This window comes from Elephas maximus, chromosome 1 (assembly GCF_024166365.1).
Source record: "Elephas maximus indicus isolate mEleMax1 chromosome 1, mEleMax1 primary haplotype, whole genome shotgun sequence".
NCBI classification, from domain to species: Eukaryota; Metazoa; Chordata; class Mammalia; order Proboscidea; family Elephantidae; genus Elephas; species Elephas maximus.
In genome coordinates, this window is record NC_064819.1 from 152512936 (window position 1) to 152536290 (window position 23355).

Genomic DNA, 23355 nt, shown 5'->3' on the forward strand with positions numbered 1-23355 from the left:
ATCATGTACTTTAAGACAGGCATTAGACTAATTCTAATTTTCATTTTACAATCTATCCATGACATTCAATATACCTAGCAGTAGTAAAGATTTAATAAAAATATTAATATTTCACAAGAATACAATATTAAAAGCAGGGCTGACTTGAAATTTACATGCAAACTGATTGCCAGAGATATAAAATCAAACTGACCCACCTCAGAGAAAAGCAAGACAGTGAAGAAAACATGAAAAACAAGTGTATCACTATTGCTTGGGAATACTCTAAAATGAATAGAGAAACAATACATGTTTTACTATCTCTAGCATAGCTGGTGAATTAAAAAAAAAAAGGCCATTTTTCTTAAAACAAAACAAAAATACTTTCAAGATATTTATTATTGCCTCAATTTTGCAATCCACTATGTACAATTCTGTATTTATTTCATAGTAATGGATTACTACTGGCATAAAAATTCTTATCTAGAAACACAACTGTAACAAAAAAATAAAACTCAACTGATAAAAGTAAAATCAAATATTTAATAGGGTAAAAATTAATCAGTTGAGTTTCACCACAAGTAGAAATTAGCTATGCTACATAAAAAAATATTCTCTTGTAAAAGCTAATAAATTAGATTTAACTTTATTATTAACTTTGTAATGATATAATAGCTGTACAGTAAGAAATCTACTACCTTTTCCGTATTACAATGCGAAGTGGTCACTGAAAATATTCATTTGTAGGTGACAATGACAAAGGATTAGCAATTTGAAATGTTAATTTAAAAACTGAAAACCCTGTAAGATTCTAACAAAAACTAATTGGTTTATGATATAAACTGATAGCCAGATAGAAAATTCAATTTAAAAATGGTTGTTTTTAACAATGATCACCTCGGTTTGATGGAAATTTGAACCTTAAATCTTAGAAAGAATATAGATTTATATTGAAAATAAGCAGCTCTTTTGAAGAAATTACCACCAATTTTTCTCAAAATATTCTGTCAAGTATAGCTGACACTTAAAATTTTTTAAAACACTGTCAATAAAGTAACAAAATAAAGATACTTTTAAATTAAAAAAAATAAAAGTTATTTTTGTGTCAACAGCAAAACACATGGGAAAACCAAATGGCAGCATGTGATAACGAAAAAGTGTACATGGTTTCAAATCTAAGGGGCCCGGGTAGTGCAGTGGTTAAGCACTCAGCTGCTAACCAAATGGTTGGCAGTTAGAACCCACCAGCCACTCCTCCGGACAAAGATGTGGCAGGCTGCTCCTGTAAAGGTACAGCCTTGGAAATTCTATGGGACATCCCTACTCTGTCCTATAGAGTCGATAAAAGTCGGAATCAACTAGACAGCAGTGGTTGACTTCAAATCTAAACTGTCAATAAATCTCTCTGTACCTCAATTTCTTCATCTATAGGATTTGGGTCTTTAACATGAAAAACTGGTAAAAAGATTAAGGAATAATATCACTCTGGATATAGTATGGAGAAAAGACTTGTTGCAAGACCACTTAGAATGCTGTTATAGATGGAACTGTGTCCCCAAAAAGATATGACGCAAAAGTCTTAACCCCTGTACCTATGACCCTATTGGGAAATAGGGTTTTTCTTTTTTTTATGTTAATGAGGCCTTAACAGAGTAGGGTGGGTCCTAGACCTAACCCCTTCTGAGTGATGTCTTACAAAGGGGAGTACACACACAGAAAAACAACATATGAGGTTCTCTCTACAAGCCAAGGGATACTATGAAACACCCAGGGCTGCCAAAAGCTGAAGGAGACAAGGAATCACCTCCTAGAACAGACAGACCATATATCCCTGTTGACACCCTGAATTCAGACTGTTAGTCTCCAAAACTGTGAGACAATAAATTCTGTTCTTTAAAGCCACCCACTTGTGGTATTTTTGTTATGGCAGCACTAGCAAACGAAAAGATGCCACTGCAGTAGTCTAAGCAAGAGGCAATGACAAATCTGACTGGCGTTGTGGCAGTGGCAATGGAGAGAAAAGGTATAATTTAAGAGCTATTCAGGAAATACAACAAGACTGGAAGATGAATTAGAAGAATGAAAACGAAGATATCAAAGATGACATCTAGGTTTCTGATTTAACTGCTTGAATGATTCACTGAAGTAGGAAATGCTAAAAAAAAAAGATCAATTTTTATAGTTTGTATGCTCGTTTGCTTTGGGAGTAGAGATGGAGTCTGGCTTTAAAGATACATTAAGTTTCTGGTGTTTTTGAGAAATTCAAAAGGCAATATCAGAACAGACAATCAGATAAATCTGGAGCTTAAATAAAAATTAAAAGTATAAGTCAAAGTCTTACGAGAGATAATTAAATCCATGAGTGTGGATGACATTCCTAGGTAAACAGTAGGGCATGAGAAAGAATGAAGGTCCAGGGCACTGAGCCTTGAGGAACTCCAAACTTCAGTTGCTAGAAGAGGATGAAGAGCTTGAATGAGACAGAGAAGAAATGGCAAAAGATTAGAATGGAATCGGGAGCATAGGAGCCAGGGAAGAGTAGACAGCAGTATAGGCTATCACTAGGTGATCAAGTAAGAAAGGGGCTGAAAAACGTTCTTATTTTGCGATGAGGAGAGATCACTGGTGACCTTTCACAAGAACAGTTGATTCAAACATTATTGACTTAGCAGGAGAAGGCTTTCTGAAAACATAATCTTATCTAGAAGTACAATATATAAGAGAAATAAATCAGGGTTGCTGTGATGTAAGCAGAATGTTTACCCAGTAACCTATCCACCCATCTCGTCCCCTGACGCAGTTCACAGAAACCTAGAACTTTGGAGATTAACGTTTTGAAACAAATGATCTAGATAATTCTGTGGATACCTTTTCAGCTCTGATTTTCTATAATTCTGTAAATGTAATTTAATGTCCTTTGTTTAAATCAGGGCTCCTGTGATGATTAACGACTAGTCTGTGCTTTACTCAATATCAGATACTGGTACATTTCTTTATGAACACAAAGAACATCCTTAGTTTTATTTTCTTGAATAAATCATTGATTTACTTTGTTTTTTCTTCTCCTTATAAAAGATTACTGAACTATGTGCAATCCTGGGTATGTTACATGGTTATGTCTCTGAGAGAATAAAATACTAAATCAAAACCTAGACCAATTTATTTTTCTAAGCTGGTTTTTGAGAATCTTGCCCTCAATAGAATCATCACTTTAAAACAGTATATCACTATTCTTACATGTTTTGCTAGAATTAAAAACATTTTCTTTTTCTGCTGTAGTAGTATTTTCTTTCATTCAACTTCAACTCACTCACTATACTTAACGTAATGGTACAGAATTAACTTCTTGCTAGGTTTTAAGCAACTAGTACCAGCAATATTTCCAAAACTAGATGCGTGGAACTAGATGTGTGGAAATATTGCTGGTACTAGTTACTTAAAACCTAGCAAGAAGTTAATTCTGCACCATTACATTAATTATAGTGAGTGAATTGAAGTTGAATGAAGAAGATACTACTACAGCAGAAAAAGAAAATGTTTTTAATTCTAGCAAAACATGTCAGGGTCAGCAGTTCAAATCCGCCAGGCGCTCTTTGGAAACTCTATGGGGGCAGTTCTACTCTGTCCTGTAGGGTCGCTATGAGTCGGAATCGACTCGACGGCACTGGGTGTTTTTTTTTAGATGCGCCAAGGATTCTCTTCATCTTTCACCATTCATTTGTCTTTATAATACTCTGTCGTACCAGAGAATGAATGGCAGGTTAAAGTCAAACGTTGCTTAACCTTGATCATGCCATTTTCTCTACTTTAAGCTGACTTACCCTTTCTGATGACTAGGCTGGTCCTGAAAGCAGTCCCTTTCTTGATGTATTTGAATTGTTGGCTCAAGAGAATCAACAGCTACACCACCGCATTGTGGGGATTTGAGAGATTTTCTGGTAAATGTGGTGGGTTAAGTGTGTGCATTATATCCACTTTGATTTGAAACCTCACTAAAACGGGAGTTACAGGGAAAAAAAAGATATTAACAGAAAACAAAAACGAAACTAGGAAAGACAACAACAGCAGAAAAAGTATGTCGATACGTTTTTGAAAGTCACGAAGTAGAAGTTAATAGAACAAAGAGCAAAGAAGGATCCAATGCAAAATAATTCATGCTGTATGCTGCAGTACCCTAGAATAAGGAACAGATAACTGAGAATGTTGAAAGTGGAGAAAGACAAAGGACTGAAAACAAGGGAACTAGCTGAAAGTCTATGTAAAGAGCGTTTGAACCTCTAAGTTCCCTCCTTAGTTCCAGGCAAAAGGTAGGAAATATGTTGGTTCTATGGAAAACAGAAGGAGAGAAAGAAGCTCCAGTCCAGACTACTTAAGCATAACAGAAGAGGGTAAAGTACAAGTTTACCTACTGAAAAATGGGCTCTCGCCTCCTTAGCATCTCTGCTCCCACCCAAGAACTTTTAAAAACTCCCGCTGTTCTTTGTTCTATGAGACCGGGGTAAGCACTGGTCTAGGCCCTCCTCTTCTCCGCCTCTTCAATAAAGCTTTGCTCATGTGGAAAACTACGTGCCTTACCTGCTTATTCTTGACCAGTGAGAAGCAAGAACCTTATTCCAGTAACAGTATAAACAGAAAATGGTTCTCTCTCACTCTAAATAGTAAAAAAAAAAAAGGAAGTAGCCCTAAAATTTGATATTATGGAACTGAATAAATAATATTAAATTCCAGTAGATGTGTTGTTTATCATACCAACAATCATAAAGATGACATAGGACCAGGCAATATTTCACTCTGTTATGCATATGGTCACCATCAGCCAGAGTGACTCAAGAGCAACTAACAGTAACAACGTTGTCCACTGAATAGTCTGAAAGGTAGGCCCGCGCCACATTCTTTTTGTTGAAAAAGAAAAGATTATCAAGTCTTAGCAAAATATTAAAAACTAGAAATAAATAGACTTTCTCTTTATAATCGGAAAGACAAACACTGGAATGGGACTAAATTTCTTATTGTGTAATACAATCTCATTTAACGTCCTGTCCCTGAACTCATCAAAAATCACATCTTCTTTCACAGTGGAAGCTGTACCTCCTTATATACAGAAGACTCGAGCAACTGAAAAATAAAACTAAAGTCTTTCCTTTTGAATATGCAATAGCAATCATAAAAACACCATTTCACCTGGTAAAGAAAAGGAACTTGATGACAATGCATAAACACAATAGTTTCAATCCCCAAAAATTGGGATTTAAAGCCATAAACAGAAATCCTAAGAGTCATAATGAGAAAGTCATAAAGTCTGCTTTTTTTAGCCGATTACCATACAGTGTTTGATAATGTCACTCAAGTTTACCTGTTTCAATAGAAACTTTACATTTTCATTTTTCAAAGAAGGTATAAAAGTCATAAATTTCTGTGTAGAAGCTAAGTAGAGTCTCAGTTGGGGCTCTGGCAAATTAAAAGTCTGCAAATGGAATACACAGGACCTCTCCTGTAATTGTGATCTAAACCGAGGACGGAGTAAGAATAGAAAAGTAAAGTTTTGGGGGAGAATTTGAGGTTGAAATTGCAAAACCAAAATAATTAAAAAATAACAAAGGCTACACAGTTGAATATAATGAAATTTTGCATATGAGTGAGAAAATTGCCTTCTTACACTGAATGGATTTATGCTGAATTAGAGTCTATTCTGGATGGCATAGTTAATACATTTTATACTCAGAATACCCTTTAGAAAATGTAACACAATTGCGATAAGAACCACTGAATTAAATGGAAAGAACAGACATGTGGCTAAGTATTACATTCCTCATACAGCCAGTTGCCATTTTGCCAATTAATGGTGAAACCCCATTAAAGGGCACTGCAAACCCAACGAAAGGTACCTATTAGTGGTAAAAATTAAGGGAGTTAAGAGTTGCAATGTTTGCTTTTAAGAAATAAGAAACTAGGTGGAAAATGACCATGAGAAATTACAAGTACAAATGACATATATTAAGAAACAAAAAGACTGAAATCATTAAAATCTTATGGAAAATCAAAGAGATGAACCAGACATTAATAACTAGTACAGCGTAATACGGTACCATCAATTAACCCTTTACCAAAATAGACAGTTGTGAAATATTTTTTCTAATGGAACAAGTATTTCACATTCTTTCACAAAACTAACCTAAGAATCTAGCACGCTAAATATTTTGGAAAAAAACTGGCAATGTTCAATGACAAAATGTGACCATTCCTTATACTACATAATCTTAATAATTTAGAAGGTACCCTCCGATCCTCATTATTCATGGATTCCAAATACGCAAATTTGCCCACTGGCTAAAATTTATTTGTAACCCAAAAATCAATACTCATGGTCATTTGCAGTCATGCTGTAGGAGCAAATACAAATCAGAAGGAAAAAAAATAAGAGGCTTATGATAATTCTTGTTGAAAAAGAAAAAAAAAAAAAAAAAGAGACCTCCTCCACCCTCACCTTTCTTAGAGCATCTACTTTAGAAAACTTGTAAATTCTTTCTGTGCCTCTATGAAGCATATGTAAATCTTTTTAAAGGCCTCCGGTCAAGTTTAGCCCAGCCCAGCCTGGTGCCATGGAGTCGATTCCAACTCATAGCGACCCTACAGGACAGAGCAGAACTGCCCCATAGAGTTTCCAAGGATCACATGGCAGATTCGAACTGCAGACCTTTTGGTTAGCAGCCGTCAAGTTTACATCCAGGAATATTTCCTCAAGAACCTGCAAGCTATCTCTCTGAAATATAATCAATCAAGGAAGATAGCACCCTTTTTCCCAGTTTCCTGGGAGGATGGGAGCCTACCTTCAGCTGGCACCTATCTCCAGTCATAAAGATATAAGAAACTGTGTCTTGGATAAAGGCAATTAGTGTATACAGGTGGCTATCCCAATTACAAGGTGAATTTAGGGTAAACTATGCAAATGGTGCTGTTAAGTCTTCTTACTTTGAGGACTAGTTATCATTTATCTTTAAATCATGTGTGAAACGAGCTGCATATGCTGGCCTATATAAAAGGATAATATCCCCTTCTGTGTTTGCAATCTAGTGGATTGCCTGTGATGCATACTGTAACCCTAATATCTCGCAACATGTTTTCTCCTTTTCAAAATGAGCAACTGAGAGCTTGACATAACTAATACTATGATAATACTCTAAGTAACCTATAACATTTTTTATTGCACGAGCTGTACTGGTCTCTTTCCAAAGGGTGCGGGGCCTTGGGAGATGGCCTTCAGCCTGCAGGACAGCAGCTAGGAAGGCTGCCTGGCGCTTTTGGTCTGCAAGTTTCTTTCTTGCTCCTTAGAATGGACTTGGAAGGTCAGTTCCACTAGCCAAGAGATTTTTTTGGTAAGTTTTTTTTGCCTGTTACAAACATACAGATTAGAGTCCAGATGTCCGACATGTATATCTTTGGTTTAATAAAGAGTTTATTATAGTTGTTTTGTAATGCATATGACCATCTGTGGGCTATGTGCTTAAAAACATTAGGTAATCCTTGCGAAAATAAGCTCTGATGTAAAAATTGCTCTTAGGGATTCCATAAAGACAGCCTGCATTGCTGTCGGACTCCTTGTTGGTGTCACCTCCTAATAAACTTCCTCTCTCTCTCTTTCTAACTTGGAGTATGTTTCATTGGCTCAAGTGCTCCAGGGCATGGACTCTAATTGGGTAACACATATCACATTCTAGTTTAATGCTTATTCAATGTTAAAAAGATACAGAATCCCTTCCCTCTCCCCTCCCCCCAAAAAAACCTGTTTTCTTCGTCTTCTACTTTTGTGGAGAGTTTGTCTAAGTTGGCAGAAGATTTTGTTTTTAACTACGCTTCCCCAACAATGCACTGATTCGCAAAAACACCAAGTCACTAGATGCACACGTTCCCATCTGAGGTCAAAGACGGCAATGCTCTCGTCCTTCTTGTTTCAGCTCTCATACTGTAAACAAGTGTCGTTTTCACAGTCTAACTGGTGTCACTTGTTCACATTTTAGTACTTTTTCTTGGTGATATTACTTTTTAAAATGTCCCTCAAGCATAGTGCTAGTGTTCCTAAGTTCAATGTATCTATCTGTGATGTGCCTTAGAGAGAAAAAAAATACATGTTCTAGATAAACTTTGTTCAGGCATGAGTTCAATGTTAGTGTATCAACAATATATATTAAATAAGGTGTTTTTAAATAGAAACAAACATAACACAAGTTTATGCACTGGTAGGTTGATGAAAATGCTGTGACCAGAGGCCCATAGGAACCTGATCCCATACTTCCCCTAGAGCAACGGTTCCAAAACAAAACAAAACAAAAAACCCCTTGCTGTCCAGTTGATTCCAACTCACAGCGACCCTACAGGACAGAGTAGATACTGTCCCATAGCATTTCCAAGGAATGCCTGGTAGATTCAAACTGCTGACCTTTTTGGTTAGCACCCATAGCTCTTAACCACTATGACACCAGGGAGCATACAGTTCAGCATTCGCTAATTCATGTTCACAGCGACTTTACAGATCAAAACTACCATGAATAATGAGCACTGACTATATGTAAAAGTAAAAATTTTATTGAAATGATAGCAGAAAAAATTAATAAGAGCATAGTCATGTAGTATTAGTAATAACTTTCGTAAGAAGTCTATTTCATCTCTTTCAACAATCTAAATTACCATTTAAAAGGCATATTGTTTTTTGTTGTTGTTGGGTGCCATCAAGTCAATTCTGATTCATAGCAAACCCACGTGCCAGAGTAGAACTGTCCCATACAGTTTTCCAGGCTGTAATATTTATGAGAGCAGACTACCACATCTTTCTCCCACACAGACTACCACATCTTTCTCCCACAGGTAGGTTCAAACCACCAACCTTTTGGATAGCAGCTGAGCACTTAACCACTGTACCACTAGGGCTCCTTTGATTGCATTTAGGAAACTGAAATAAAGATTTCATTCCCTTTTATTAAAAATTCTTTACCTACCACATTTTCACCTAATACTGCCAGTAAGAACAAATTCTTGTGTTGATTTATATTCACATATATCCATCATTATATGATCATCCCAGAATTTCAGAGCTAAACTGTTATAGCCACTACATTTTATAGATGAAGAATTAGAGAACCAAAGAGACAGAGTGGCATATCTTAGCCAGAGACCACTTCTAACCCACTGGGAAGTCTCTGAGGAGTATGTGCAGAGAGTAAAACTCTTTTATTGTTTCAGAAACAAAGGGTATTTCATTCTGCAAGTCACTGAGTTTTTTTTTTTTTCCTTCCTTTTTTCTTTCTCAACCCCATGATGTGTCAACACTTCTCCCCTTCTCCACCCCAGGTTCCCTGTTTCCTTTCTTCCAGTTTTCCTGTTCCTTCCTGCCTTCTTGTCTTTGTTTTGGGGCTGGTGTGCCCATTAGTCTCGTATACATGATTGATCGATGAAGCACGACCCTCATGTGTGTTATTGTTGCCTCTACAGACCTGTCTAATCTTTGGCTGAAGGGTGAACTTCAGGAGTGACTTCAGTACTGAGTTAAAAGGGTGTCCAGGGGCCATACTCTTGAGGTTTCTTCAGTCTCTGTCAGACCAGCAAGCCTGGTCTTTTTTGTGTGTATATGAATTTCAGTTTTGTTCTACATTTTTGTTCTACAAAAGTTTCTTAAAAGAAAAAAGGATACAATATACATTATACATATGCATGTACAGCAAGGAAGATAAAATATAGAATTTACCAATATTTGCGTAAAATATAAGACCAGTCAAATCTGATAAGCTAGGAAAAACTGTTAAGAATGCATTTTTACTCCTTTAAATGAGCGTTTTATTTTCTAAGACCTACTGAGCCAAACACTACGGAGATTTAAAGAAACAATAATAAAGGAAAGGACTACTAACCTTAGAGAAGCTCACAGTTTATTGTATGAGACAAAAACACAACCAAAGTGTGAGGTGGCAGCTACTTCTTTATTTACCGTAAGAAACAGCACAGCATCTTGGAGATATTTTTTGCTTTGAGAATAATGGTTTCAGTGATCTGTTTCAGTTTTAAAGATGCATGGCAATTATGTTGCAACTGTTCAAGAGGAAAAGAGGAAAGAACATTCTTTATGACTTTATTGTAAATTCTTTGGAATGGAGAACAGGGAAAAGATTGAGTCAATATGCACAGGAATCCAAGATTTTATTCAGACCCAATTGCTTCTCTTTTCAGTCACAATGTATTACACCATCTCTCCTGAGCTAGTGGCCTCAGAATGAGATCAGCTGGCAGGTAAGAACATTAGAGAACCTGAGAAACTACATGTCAAGGAAGAGGAAAGGATGGGCTGGTGACCAGCACCTACACTGTCGTAGAAAGATATAATTCTAGACAATGGTGTGAATGAGGCTGCAAACCACTTCAGACCAAGCCAGTCTAAAATGATAAGAGGAATATTTTTGTGATGTGCATGTACATGTGTGTTTGTTATCTAAAAGCTATACGAGTAGGGTGATGTGGAAAAAAACCTAACAACTATCTTTTCACCTTCTCCTCTATACCCTGAAGTACTACCATCAGAGTAACAGTGGTGTCATAGGAATACCTATCTTTAACAACATCAACATGTAGTGCTAAAAGCAGCAAATGCTCATCAAATTTTCACCTTTCTAGAATCTGGAGACTGGAAAAAGGACCCCTTGAATGGAGTGAGTTTAAAATCTCAGGGAACTATTATAAAAAGGAAGCATCTAGGAAATGAAGGAGATTCTTGCAATATTGCAATGCACCATGATTTAGAAGGGAAAGGGGAACAAAGGATAGGGTATTTCTTTTGAATAATGAAGAAATATAATCTTATTTTGTTCTGCAAGCTAAGGAAGAAAAACCTATCATTACACAGAGAATTACAATTCAATTGAGGACCACAAGTGAATTAAGTACTAGGCCATAGGCACATAGAGGTTTCTAGGTTAGGCCATAGGCACATAGAGAAAGGAGGAAGCAGTAAAGCACTGTCCAATACACACGTAGCTGTGGAACACTTGAAAGGTGTCAAGTCCAAGATGTGCCACCCAGTAATCCAGTGCCGTCGAGTCAATTCCGACTCATAGCGACCCTATAGGACTGAGTAGAACTGCCCCATAGAGTTTGCAAGGAGCGCCTGGTGGATTTGAACTGCCAACCCTTTGGTTTGCAGCCCTAGTGCTTAACCACTACACCACCAGGGTTTCCATGTGCTGTAAGTGTAATATTCACACTGGATTTTGAATACCTAATACGAAAATAAGAACGTAAAATATCTCAATAACTGTCTTACATTGAGTAAATGTTGAAATGACAATATTTTAAAAATACTGAGTTAAAGCAAATACATTATTAAAATTAATTTAAACTGTTTCTTCTTACTTTCCTTAATGTGGCTTCCAGAAAATTTTCGATTCCATATGTGGCTCACATTTGTGATTTGTATGTATTTCTATCAGTCAGCACTGGTTTAACCCATTTAAGGTTTTCTTCCAGAACATTAGTTTATCAGGTAGAAAAAACAGCGGGGACTGGAGAGAAAGGACAATACAGGTAGCAAACAGAGGTTAAGAAGCTATTAAAATAGACTGAGTACAAAGCAATAAGGACCCAAACTGACATGATTAAAAAAAAGTAACAGCAAGGATGAGCCACTTAACAAACTTTACAGTGACCATTTAACAACAGGATGTCCCTCGTAAACATGTATAATAGGAAGCAGACAGAGTATCAGAGGTGAAATTAAATTCATGGGTGAAAGAGAGATTTGGGAGTCAGCAACAGCTATAGGCATAATAGTGAATGTGTCTCCTACAAAAAGGAAAGGAGAATAGAACTACTTTAGAAGAAATGTGAAAAGAAGAATGGTTATTGGAAGGAAGAGGCAGAGAAGGCCAATGCCTTAGAAGTCTTACTACAAATAGAGAGTTGGAGTAAAATTATATACCCTATCTTCTTTTCAGTTTAATTATCTAATATTGGTATCAAGTATGACTTATTAGATAAGTTTTCAATAATATAAACTAAGAGTAGATATAAAACTTTTGGGAATTTCTGACATTTAGATCAGTAGTATAGCTACAAAGTTTATTGTACCTTTTCTCTAACCCTTCACTACATATAATAAAGGAAGGATTACAATCAAGTTGCATAGAACTATGCAAACAGGTTAAACAATGTACAGCCAAGTGGAAGTAAACAGAACTATAGGAGGTAATAAGCATATTAGAGACTACTGAGAATAGCTTACTCAGTTTACAGCTGAAACAAAGGCCCCATAAGTATAAGGATCAAAGATTTTGTACAGCATCAGGTTTTAAAGAGCACTGAAGCCAAGAAACAGAAAACTTAAGGTCCAAGAAGTGGGGCTCCATCAGAGAAGAAAGGTAATTGAACTTGAGATAGTGAAGTGAAATTCCAAGAAGAAAGTTACGTACCAGAATTAAAAAATAATCAACCAAAACTGAACAAGAGAATGAGGGGTTTCAGAAGGAATGCCATTAAGTAAAAACTGATGGAATATATTACCTGATACATTTGACTAAAAAGGATTTAACAATTCTTTTGGAGAGCTTAAGGGAAGAATTAGTGGGTAATCTTAACAAATGAAAATCTGAGGCAATTCCAAACTCTAGGCAAAAGCAAAAAGTTTTATAAAAAATATATATATAATCGTGTAATACTGACTCACATGTGAACAATATTTGTCACCATAAAATGCTAATACTGAATATTCATTTAACCAGCATGTGATATAACAGCATGATAGGAGAAGGAAGGGGTGAGAGGACGTTAGTGAGATAAAAGGCTCCATTCTGTTTTCAACAGTAGAAAGTAGGCAGATCACGTTTAAAAAAAAAAAAAACACAAAAGCAGGGTAAAGAGATTTTGTAGAAATACGGAGGACAGCAGCAAAAGAAACAGCTAAAACAAATGAAAATGATTGCCCCCTAGGAATGGCACTTTAGAAAGGGGAAGAATGGCAAAAGAGACTGCTCTGTTATTCATGGTAAGCCATGCTATTTTAATTGACCTTTAAAATCATAAGCATCTACTATTAGATCTTTATTTTGAATTTATATAATTTTTCCCATAATAAAAAATATTACTTCACTTTGAATGCTCAAAAAGAAGACAGGGGAACTGTAAGAAGTGAGATGGCAGAAATTTTTGAGAAAATATTACACCCAGATCCAAAAGTATTTTTTAAAAAATTATATGTATATCATGACCAAGTAGTATTTATCCCAGGAATGCAAGAACACACCTCAACATGAGAAAAATTAATGTAATCTGTTACAGTAATGTCATAAAAAAAGGAAAGTCACATGACAATCTCAATAAATACAGAAAAGCCAATTGTTAAACTCACTCTCAAAACCTACTTATGGAAAGAAACAGAAATTTCTTAACATGATAAAGGGTACCTAACAGAAATCTACCATAAACATACATAACGAAGAGAATTTGGCTATGTTCTCTTTGAGGATGGGAACAAGACAAAAATGTCCCCCTCTTCCCCGTTCAATCAGAGTTTAAGGTTAAGGCAGTATTTAAAAGTTCTGGCCAACGTACTAAAATTAAACAACTACTAGAACTAAGAGTGCTCAACAAAGTAATAGTGCACCTAAGAAAAAACTAAGACACTAAAAAAAAAAACTAAGACACTACTTACTATAAAAACAGAAAATGACAAATATCTAAAAATTAATCTAACAACAATAAAAATCTTAAACTCTATTATAGAAAAGGGAGTTCCTGGGTGATAAAAATGATTATTGCACTTAGCTGCTAATCAAAGGTTGGTGTCCACACAGAGGCTCCTTGGAAAAAAGGCCTGGTGATCTACTTCCCAAAAATCAGCCATTGAAAACCCAATGGAGTACAGTTCTACTCTGACACACATGGAGTCCCCTTAAGTCAAAATCAACTTGACATCAACTGGTTTGATTTAACACTGTAAAAACAGCAATTTTCTCCAAAGAAACCTAAATTCAAAGCAATTCCAATTAAAATCTAACAAGAATTTTTGAGTAACCTGACAAAAGTGATTCTGAAACTTTTATATTAAACCAAATATCCACAAATATTTCAGAAAATCCTGGCAAAGAACAAGGAGACTTACTTTACAAGATACCAATTACAAGGCCATCATAATAAAAAGTATGATTATTAGAATGGGAACAAAGTAATAAGCCAATTGACTATACTAGAAATCCCAGAAAGAGACTCATTCAATTGTGAGGCCAATTCTCTTACATATATACCAAAATCTCATATATGCATGAGTCTGAACCATGAGTTTAAAATCGAAATTTACTGCAATTACTATTATATTTATACTGTATTTTTTTCAACCTTGGGAGACTGGGCCTAGAAAATAATAAAAAAAAAATAGGAACTCAAAAATCCAACTTTCATTTTCCTAAGACAGAGCTTTCTACAATGTCTGTCACCAGCCTCTAACTCTCCTCTTATCTTTAATCTCCTCCTCTTTCCACCACAGAAGATTAGATTTTTCCCTCTCCCTGTTTGGCAAGTGAGGTTGGAAGGAGGACAGAAGACAATCACAAATCATATATAAATCTGCATTTAGCAGAGATTTTACTATACATCTAAAGCATACATGAAGCCCTGGTGGCACAGTGGTTAAGAGTTACAGTTACAAACCAAAAGGTCAACAGTTTGAATCCACCAGCTGCTCCTTGGAAACCCTGTGGGCAGTTCTACTCTGTCCTATTGGGTCGCTAGGAGTAGGAATTGACTCAACGGCAACAAGTAAAGCATACATAATACAGTGTTTAATACACAGTGTCCAAAAATATTAGTTCCCTCCCCCTTCCTTCCGGTATCCAGTCTGATATCACTATGTCTGTACGAGGAGCCCTCATGGCTCAGTGGTTAAAGCAATTGACTGCTAACTGAAAAGTCAGCAGTTCGAACCCACCAGTGGTTCCACGGGAGAAAGATGTGGCAGTCTGTTTCTTTAGAGATTTACTACAGCCTCAGAAACCTCATGGGGTCGCAATGAGTTTGGACAGTAGGTTTTTTTGGGGGGTATATACCCTAATTTCTAAGGATAGAGTTAATGAAGGCAAAACGAAGCATCTGGTGAGGTGATAGCCTGTAAAAGCCAACTCTTTCTTATGGAGTATTGGCTCTCACACTTAAGTCTGCATCAGAATCACTTGAAGAGGTTGTTAAAATAGGAATTGCCAGGTCCCATCCCCAGGGTTTCTGATCAGCAGGTCTGAGGTGGGGCCCAAGAATTTGCATTTATAACAACTTCCTGGGTGGTGCTAATGCTCCTCCTCCACAGCCCACACTTTGAGAAACACTGCTCTATAGGGCAATGGTTCTCAACTGGGGCCAAATTCGCCCTTCAGGGGACATTTAGCAATGTCTGTGGTGACTGGCATCTAGTGAGCTGATAAACCTCCTACCATGCACAGGACAGTCCCACACAACAAAGAATTATCTGGCCCCAAATGTCAATGATGCTGAGCCTGGGAAATCCTGCTACAGAGTAAAACACAACTTCAAATAAATGGTTTGACCTTTAAGTTGGTGAAAATTTTTCAGTGAGTTTCAGAAATTCGACATGGAATAAATATTCAGGGTTCCATTATTCTTCAAGTATTGATAACTCTTTGAATCTTACTTACACTAAAACATTTTAAAACAAAGTTTTAGAAATATTAATACTTAAATACCACGCTACAGAAGGAAATAAGAATTTATGTAATTTGTAGCAGATTTCTATAGTAGATAAAAGAAACATAACATTCATTTCATATGAATTATAAGAAAACTAATATCAAAAGATAACTTCCTTGAAAAATAATGATCAACAATGTTTTATTTCTTAAGCTGAGTGAAAAACAGTTATTCATTTTAGTGTTATATATATTTACATGAAATACTTTATAATGAAAAATTTGTTTTAAGAAAAAGCAGAGATATCAGCAGTAATCAATCCTAAGTATACATGTGAGGAAAATATACTTCGCATACGCACACACAGACACATCCACATATACGAGTTTATGCGTATACACAGAGACAAATGAACTTACTCCAGGTGGCTGAAAAATGAGTCCATCCATCTCATGGCTGACTTCTTTGGCAAAACTTCCTTCAAGTAGCTATAAAACAAATATAAAAGTACTTTTTAGAAATACAACATTCATTGTTAAAGTATTTTAATTTATTCCTAAGCTTTATAAAAATTTCTTGGTGCATAAACTTTAAGAATTTAAAGTGAAGAGGGGAATCCTCAGGGATCTAGGTTAATGCACTACAGGAGTAAAAAAAAAAAAAAAAAAATGCATGAAGTTTTCCATTCCATCACAGACTAGATATTCTAAACCACAGTCCCAACATTAATAACCAAAATGATGAATAAAATACTAAAAACATATTTTTAATGCTTTGTTGAGCCAGCATAAAAAAAAAAAAAAAGGAAGATACATAGGCCAAAAATAAACTGAAAGTAGAAACCCTAGGAAGTAATAAATAAAAGAAATAAAAACAAACAAACAAATACAAAGAAGACAGCAATGAAACTTGCTGGGGATGGTTGGAAGGGGTGAAAATGGAAGCCTCCCCAGAGAATTTGTAACCACAAGCTGGCTCAATCATGGGAATTACAGTACAAAGACACATTATCTGTGCTTTCCCAAAACACTCAAGTAGAGAATTTTTTGAACTTTCTCTTTTCTCTAATTTTTGTTGCTTTGGTTTTTTGTCTTTTTTATATACATTTTTTCAAGCAGAGAATTCCATAATAGATATGCAATACAAAACAGTTTTTTCAATGCCATTTGTACTAAAGAGTCCCTGGGTGGTGCAAAGGGTTAGTGTGCTCAGCTGCTAACCAAAAGACTGAAGATTCAAGTCCACCAGAGGTGCCTTGGAAGAAAGGCCTAGTGATCTACTTCCCCCCAAAATCAGCCATTGTAAACCCTATGGAGCACAGTTCTATTCTGACACGTACGGGGTCACCATGAGCCCATGAGTTGGAATTAACTCAATGGCAATTGGTTTTGGTTTACACTCTAATCAGTTCTGATCAAGTAATTTTAAATGCTTATTTTTCCCAAATGTGTATTATTTTGAAGAACTCAACATGTGTATCACTGGTGGAGACCCTCAACTTTGATTTCTGCATTTCTGGGAAAAGACAAGACTATACTTTGACAGAGTCAGGTAACGTCATGTTATCCCAAGTCTGACCATCTGAGAGAAAATTCAGGATAGTTTTTGGGATTCATATATTTGTCTCCAAAATTGTAGATATGTTGTATGCTACAAATTCCTTTTATCACAATCACATCCTCTTGAAACCACTATATTACGGGGATATTTACATTCTAAAAGCAACAACCAAAATGTCAAATATGCTTCACATACAACAAAATCTGTGACTCTCCTACAAACTGTGACTTCATCTTTACCATTTTGTTCTTTAAAATCTGTAATTTTTCTAAACTCAGGGGAGTTAAGTAATGAAAAAATACAGGCAGTCCTAGTTTCCAGCTGCTTAATCCTATGACCAATTTGAGTTTGAATATATATATTTCCTCCAAATTGCAATGTTCTTAGTGTTTTCTTTTTTCTCCTTATCACAACAGTAAGAAAGGGAGACACTGGTAAATTAGGAATCACAGAGCCTATTATCCAGAGCTTGGCCAAATAGGCACAAATTTCAGGGTAGTTTTGAGGTTCATATATTTGCACACAAAACGTCTTTAACTGAGAAAACTGCTTCATAAAACTTGCTAAATTCATAGCACAAATTCTGCTGAGGAATGATGCAATGAAAATTAAACACCACAAACATATCTTTCAATGAGGAAAAAAAAAACTGAAAGAATCTTTATTCTTCTTTTATTGTAGGAACATCAGTTACGGCATGTAAACACAGCTTTCCCATTCTTAGACCAAACTTCTAAAATTCATATAATGGACTATCCCTGTATATTAAGTATAAAGCATATATTTCATATATACAAATACATATATTAACTGTATAAAGTATACAGTTGACCATAACATGTTACCTGTTGCAGAAATTAATTTTACTTTTCATTTTACTCTAACTTTTTATGAAGGAGAGAATTTAAGGGACTAAGAAACTTCTTAGAACAAAACAGGAGATGCTCTTATGCATTACCAAAAACAGTATTTCTTATTTAACACACCCCAACATTTACATTATTACTTTCATGTATTAAGGATTTACTATGAAATGTTGTTATGCTTGGTGCTTAACATACTAAAAAACCCAAAAAACCCACTGCTGTCAAGTCGTTTCCAACCCATAGCGACCCTATAGGACAGAGTAGAACTGCCCCATAAGGTTTCCAAGGAGCGCCTGGTGGATTTGAACTGCTGATCTTGTGGTTAGCAGCCGAGGCTCTTAAGCACTATCCCACCAGGGTTTCCACTTAACATATATCTTTCAAAAATACAACTCACCATGAAATATGTATTGTTGCATTTTGTATTATTATTCAATTTCCAGAAGTGAAAACTGAGGCCTTCAGAGATTTAGCAACTAGCCTCAATTCAGACAGCTTAAAAAGTAAAAACACTCAGAAGAGAATTCAATCAGACTTCAACTGGAAATGAGAAAAAAAAAAAGTCTTCTCTAATTCTCTGAAACAAACATCCCAAAGATTTCTGCAACTTACTACATATATAGGTCCTCCAATCACCACTGAAACTTACAGAGTTTAAATGTGTTGTAGCATATCAGACAAATACAGTAACTACAAATAAAAAACTACAAAGGGAGGTAAAATTCTTGGAGGGGAAACAAAAGGTTGTTTAAATCAGCTTTTAGGGATAGGGATAAAAATCTCAAAATTTCATTAATATTTTATAGTTTATTAGTTGATTTATTAGTTCGTATTTGAAATCATGTATTTAAAACAATGTATTAATTTAGAAAAATTGCTTTTTTTCCCATTCACAATACTTGGAACAAAATTTATCGAAACTTGCTATGGGCACATTCTACATATCCATGTCCTCATCATGAGAGCCCACATTTAAGTCAGTTAACACATTTCCATTATTTTCACTACTGTCTCTGAATTACAACATGCTTCAAATTATATGTGAGATTGTTACTGCAGATGTTATCTCAAGCTACAAGTATTGACTGAATAACATTAGGACAGTTTTTTCCTTCATTTTTTTCTACAGGTCTATACTCTTGTGTTTTGCGCTTTAAAGTTATCTTTAAAAGGTCGGTTTAAGAGAAAGTTCCGCTTTGATTTACAATGTAAAAAATAGCGAGAATACCATTTCCACACTAAAAATAAAAGGCAGATATTCAATAAAATCATAACTTTTTTAAAGGTCAGCAAAAAGCTGAGGTCTTAAGGCAACCAGGTGAACTGAATTTCAAGTTCCTCGAAAGAAGGATAAGACACATGAACTGATTCACCTTTGGGAAACCATACAAAGCAAGTGGCAGCCATAAAAGTTCGTATGAAGAAAACAACTAAAGGTCTAATCTATCCTTAAAAACCAAATGTGGACTAGCATAACTGTTTAGAATCCCTGGAAACAAAAACACAAGAGAAGCTCACAGCCACTCACTAGCTCCTTTCCCCAAGATTCTATCAGGACTCATACAAAAGACTGGGGGCCAGGCAGGAAACATAAGTGAGGCCCATCTTGGTTGCATACAGACATTAAATCTCACCTGCTTCCAGACCACTCCTGATAAGAAGCAAAAGCCATCTGAGAATAAAGTGATCTGCAGCTATACAAGAGGCACGAAAAAGTCTTGCGCCAAGGATATTAATTATATTCATAAAAAGCAGAAAAACTTGCTCCTGCCAAAACATCCTACCTACACAAAGTAAAGTTCAGCTGACAAGGAGAGGGCAGACACACTGAGAAAAATCCATCTCTGAGGCACAGTTGCTCAGAGCCTGCTTAAGACTAGAGGAGGAAAACTGAGAAAAACCACAGTCCCCACGAGTCTGGTGAAATGACAAGCATCAGATGTTTACATTTGGAGAAGCACAGAAGGGCAAAAAATAGACCACTCTGTGGTACAGGTGTGCAGAAAGCTAAAAGTGAAGCAGGAACACTGAGGAGAAACCCTTTTATACTCCAGACCTCACTCAGAATAAGCACAAGTAAGCACAGCCAACTGCTGAAGGAATTTGAAGCCTTTGGGGTGCTAAAGATAATTACAGCAATACAAACACATCTCAAATATAGAACAGATTGATTCAACCACCATCACCCCCAAATGAAGCCCACTAACAAAACGAAAGAAGAGGGGGTGTGCCCACTACTAGGTATAAAGACATTTGCCCCAGTCTACATTGTTCATACAGAAAAAATGAATGTGCGGCATCCAATAAAAAATTCTCTCCCCCTCCCCCCGTCTCTGTCTCTGTCTCTCTCTCACACACACACCAAGAATAAATGGTCTACCAAAAGGTCAACAATTACTCTAAAGCAAAGAAGAGACGATAAGAGGGCACGGAAACTAGAGCACTGGAAATGGAATGACCAGAACACAATTAAAGAGAACGGTGACACACTGTGAAAAATGTAACTAATGTTACTGAACAATTTGTGTAGAAAATTTCAAATGGGAACCTAAACTACTGTGTAAACTTTCACCAAAATCACAATATTATTTTTTAAAAAAAGAATAAATGGCCTACATTCAATAGATAAGCAACAAAACAAGACACAGAAATGACACATATTTTAGAATTACCAGATAAAGATTTTAAATAAATTTAACATTTTAAAGCATCCAGGGGAAAAGGTGGAAAACATGTATGAGCAGATACGGAATTTCAGCACAGAAATGGAAACTATAAAATGAGACAAATGAAAATACAAGAAATGAAAAAGCATAATATTAGAGAAAAAGAATATTAATCAATATGATTCAATGAGAATTGTAATGGGATTATCAGCAGACTGGGTACAGCAGAAGAATCAATGAATTTGAAGAAGACAGGTGTGTAGTGGCTTTCCCAACTGAAACACAAAAGGAAAAAAGGAGGAGGGGGAAGAGAATTGAGAATCAAAGAGCTGAATGAATACATCAAGAGATATAACACACATACAATTGGAGTGTGATAAAGAAAAAAGGGAGCAGAAAAAAACAAACCGAAGAAAAAATGTCTCAGATGACTGCAAAACTAAAAAAAAGAAAAAAAACTAAAGAGGGGAACAAAAGAAACACAGACCAATGGAAAACAAGAGAATCCGAAGAATGATTTAAGAAAAAAGTACACCTACACTCATCACAGTCAGACTCCTGAAAACCAAAAATAATGATTTATCAAAATTTAAAACTTTTGCTCAGCAAAAAATACTGTTAAGAGAATAAAAAGACACGTCTCAGGCTGGGAGAAAACATTTGTAAATTATATATCTTAGAAAGAACTTGTATCCAATACATATGAAACCTCTCAAAACGCAATGATAACAAATAAAAACATACAATAAAAAAATGGGCAAAAGATCTCAGCAAAAGTGCTCCAAAGAATGGATGCACATGAAAGATGCACAAAATTATTACTAATTATTACTCACTATGGAAATGCATACTAAAACCACAAAGAAATAACATTTAGAATAATATTAGGATATTCTTATTAGAATGTTAAGAAAATTTTAAATGATCATACTAAGTGCTGGTAAAGATGTGGAGCAACTGGAGCTCTTATACACTATGGGTATGACTGTAAAATACAACTGCTTTGGGAAACACACCTGCCACATGATCCAGCAATTCTATTCCTATATATTTTTCCAAGGGAAAATAAAGTATATGTCCATATAAAGACTTGTAATAAATGTTCATAGCAGCTATATTTGTAACAGTGAAAAAGGAATGAACTACTGATATACACAGTAACATGGATGAATCTCAAAATAATTATGCTGAATGAAAGAGTCAGACGAAAAGAGTGCATACTATATGACTCAGTTCATATAAAATTCTAGAAAACACAAACTAACGTATAGTGATAGAACATCAGTGGTTGCCTGGAGAGGAGGACGAGGGTATGAGGCAGAGAGGAAGCATAAACAGGGACTAGAGTGGGGTACAAAAAAGTTTTGGGGGCTGTGGATATGTTCACTATTTTGATTATGATGGTGGTTACAAGTGTATGAAAATGTCAAAATTTATCAAATTACACTTTAAACATGTGAAATTTACTGTCAATTTTACTTTTAAAAAGCTGTTTAATGAACAATGAACTCACAATTTTTAAATATCTCCTACCTCAGTCCACTGAAAGAATTTAGAAACAAAGCACAAATGAATACACGTAGTACCCAGATCACAGATTCTAACTACCACTTTCCGATAACGGTAACCGAAGTTCCTTGGAGAAATGGTTGATTTCAGGGAAAGTAAGAGATAAGCCTGAAACATCTTTCAAAGACTAACTGGGGCAGACTAAGAGGACAGAGCAGCCAGCCTGAAAAAGTTCCCACATGCCAAATTTGGGACAATTTGAACATCTAAATGAATAATGACAGAAACAAATTATAATGTATTAAATATTAAAATAATTTATGAGTCCATACTGCTTAGACAGATAGGCAGGTAGGCAAAGAGAAGGATGAGTCTCATTAAAGAATGGCAAGTAAAAATTAAAAATAAAAAATTAGAAATATTTTGCAACCACCATAGAAATAACTGATTCAGGTAAGAATTTTCAAAAGATGCTAAAAACAATGAGTTAAATAATACTGGGAAACAGTATGTCTCAGGGTATCATTCTACAGATTAATTGCTATCAAGGAAAGCTACCTTTCCAACGAAGACATCTAACAGGTATCACAGTACATAAATAATCAAATAAGAAATCACATCACCAATAACAGTACAAAATGATATCCTGTGCCTTCTGATATGATATATACTACTTTTTTTTTTTCACTCTGATAGTCACTGCCAATCACAAACATGCTGTTTTGGTTCACAGTCCAACTAAATGCAACGTAATTATTCTGAGTTATTTCATAGTGCTTTCCCACACACTTCAGAATTCCAACTTGTTCCAGAGTGCTAACAGTGTCAAACATTGCATAAATAATGTGTTCTGGTAAACTCAGTATGCCAATTTAAACCTTTAAATACATGCAAATTCAGCTAACAAAATATTGCTTTGTTATGAAAACATATGAACAGGCATTATAAAAATCTGCATCTTCCTTTTTTCCTCCTCAATTAACCAAAAAAATATAAATAAAATGGGAGGCATTTTTATAAAGTATGAAAAAAAAAGTATGAAAGACAGGTAAAATACCTCAGAATCCAATGTGAATGTTAAGGTTGCCAAAAGCTAAGAAAACCAGGCA

At 35.5% G+C, this 23355-nt stretch overlaps 1 protein-coding gene across 7 annotated transcripts in view; it reads right to left on the bottom strand.

Annotated features, from left to right (window-relative positions):
* RNGTT (RNA guanylyltransferase and 5'-phosphatase) overlaps positions 1 to 23355 on the bottom strand; it is a 356175-nt gene that overhangs the window by 153078 nt on the left and 179742 nt on the right. For 4 of the 7 annotated variants that reach the window (XM_049897145.1, XM_049897156.1, XM_049897124.1 and 1 more), the window contains one exon: positions 16065 to 16133. In XM_049897145.1, the coding sequence (XP_049753102.1) occupies positions 16065 to 16133 (69 nt within the window). Of the gene's footprint in view, positions 1 to 9525; positions 9642 to 9878; positions 10057 to 11371; positions 11520 to 16064; positions 16134 to 23355 lie in introns of those variants that run through there. The other 3 variants (XM_049897165.1, XR_007518793.1, XM_049897180.1) reach the window with 3 other exon arrangements.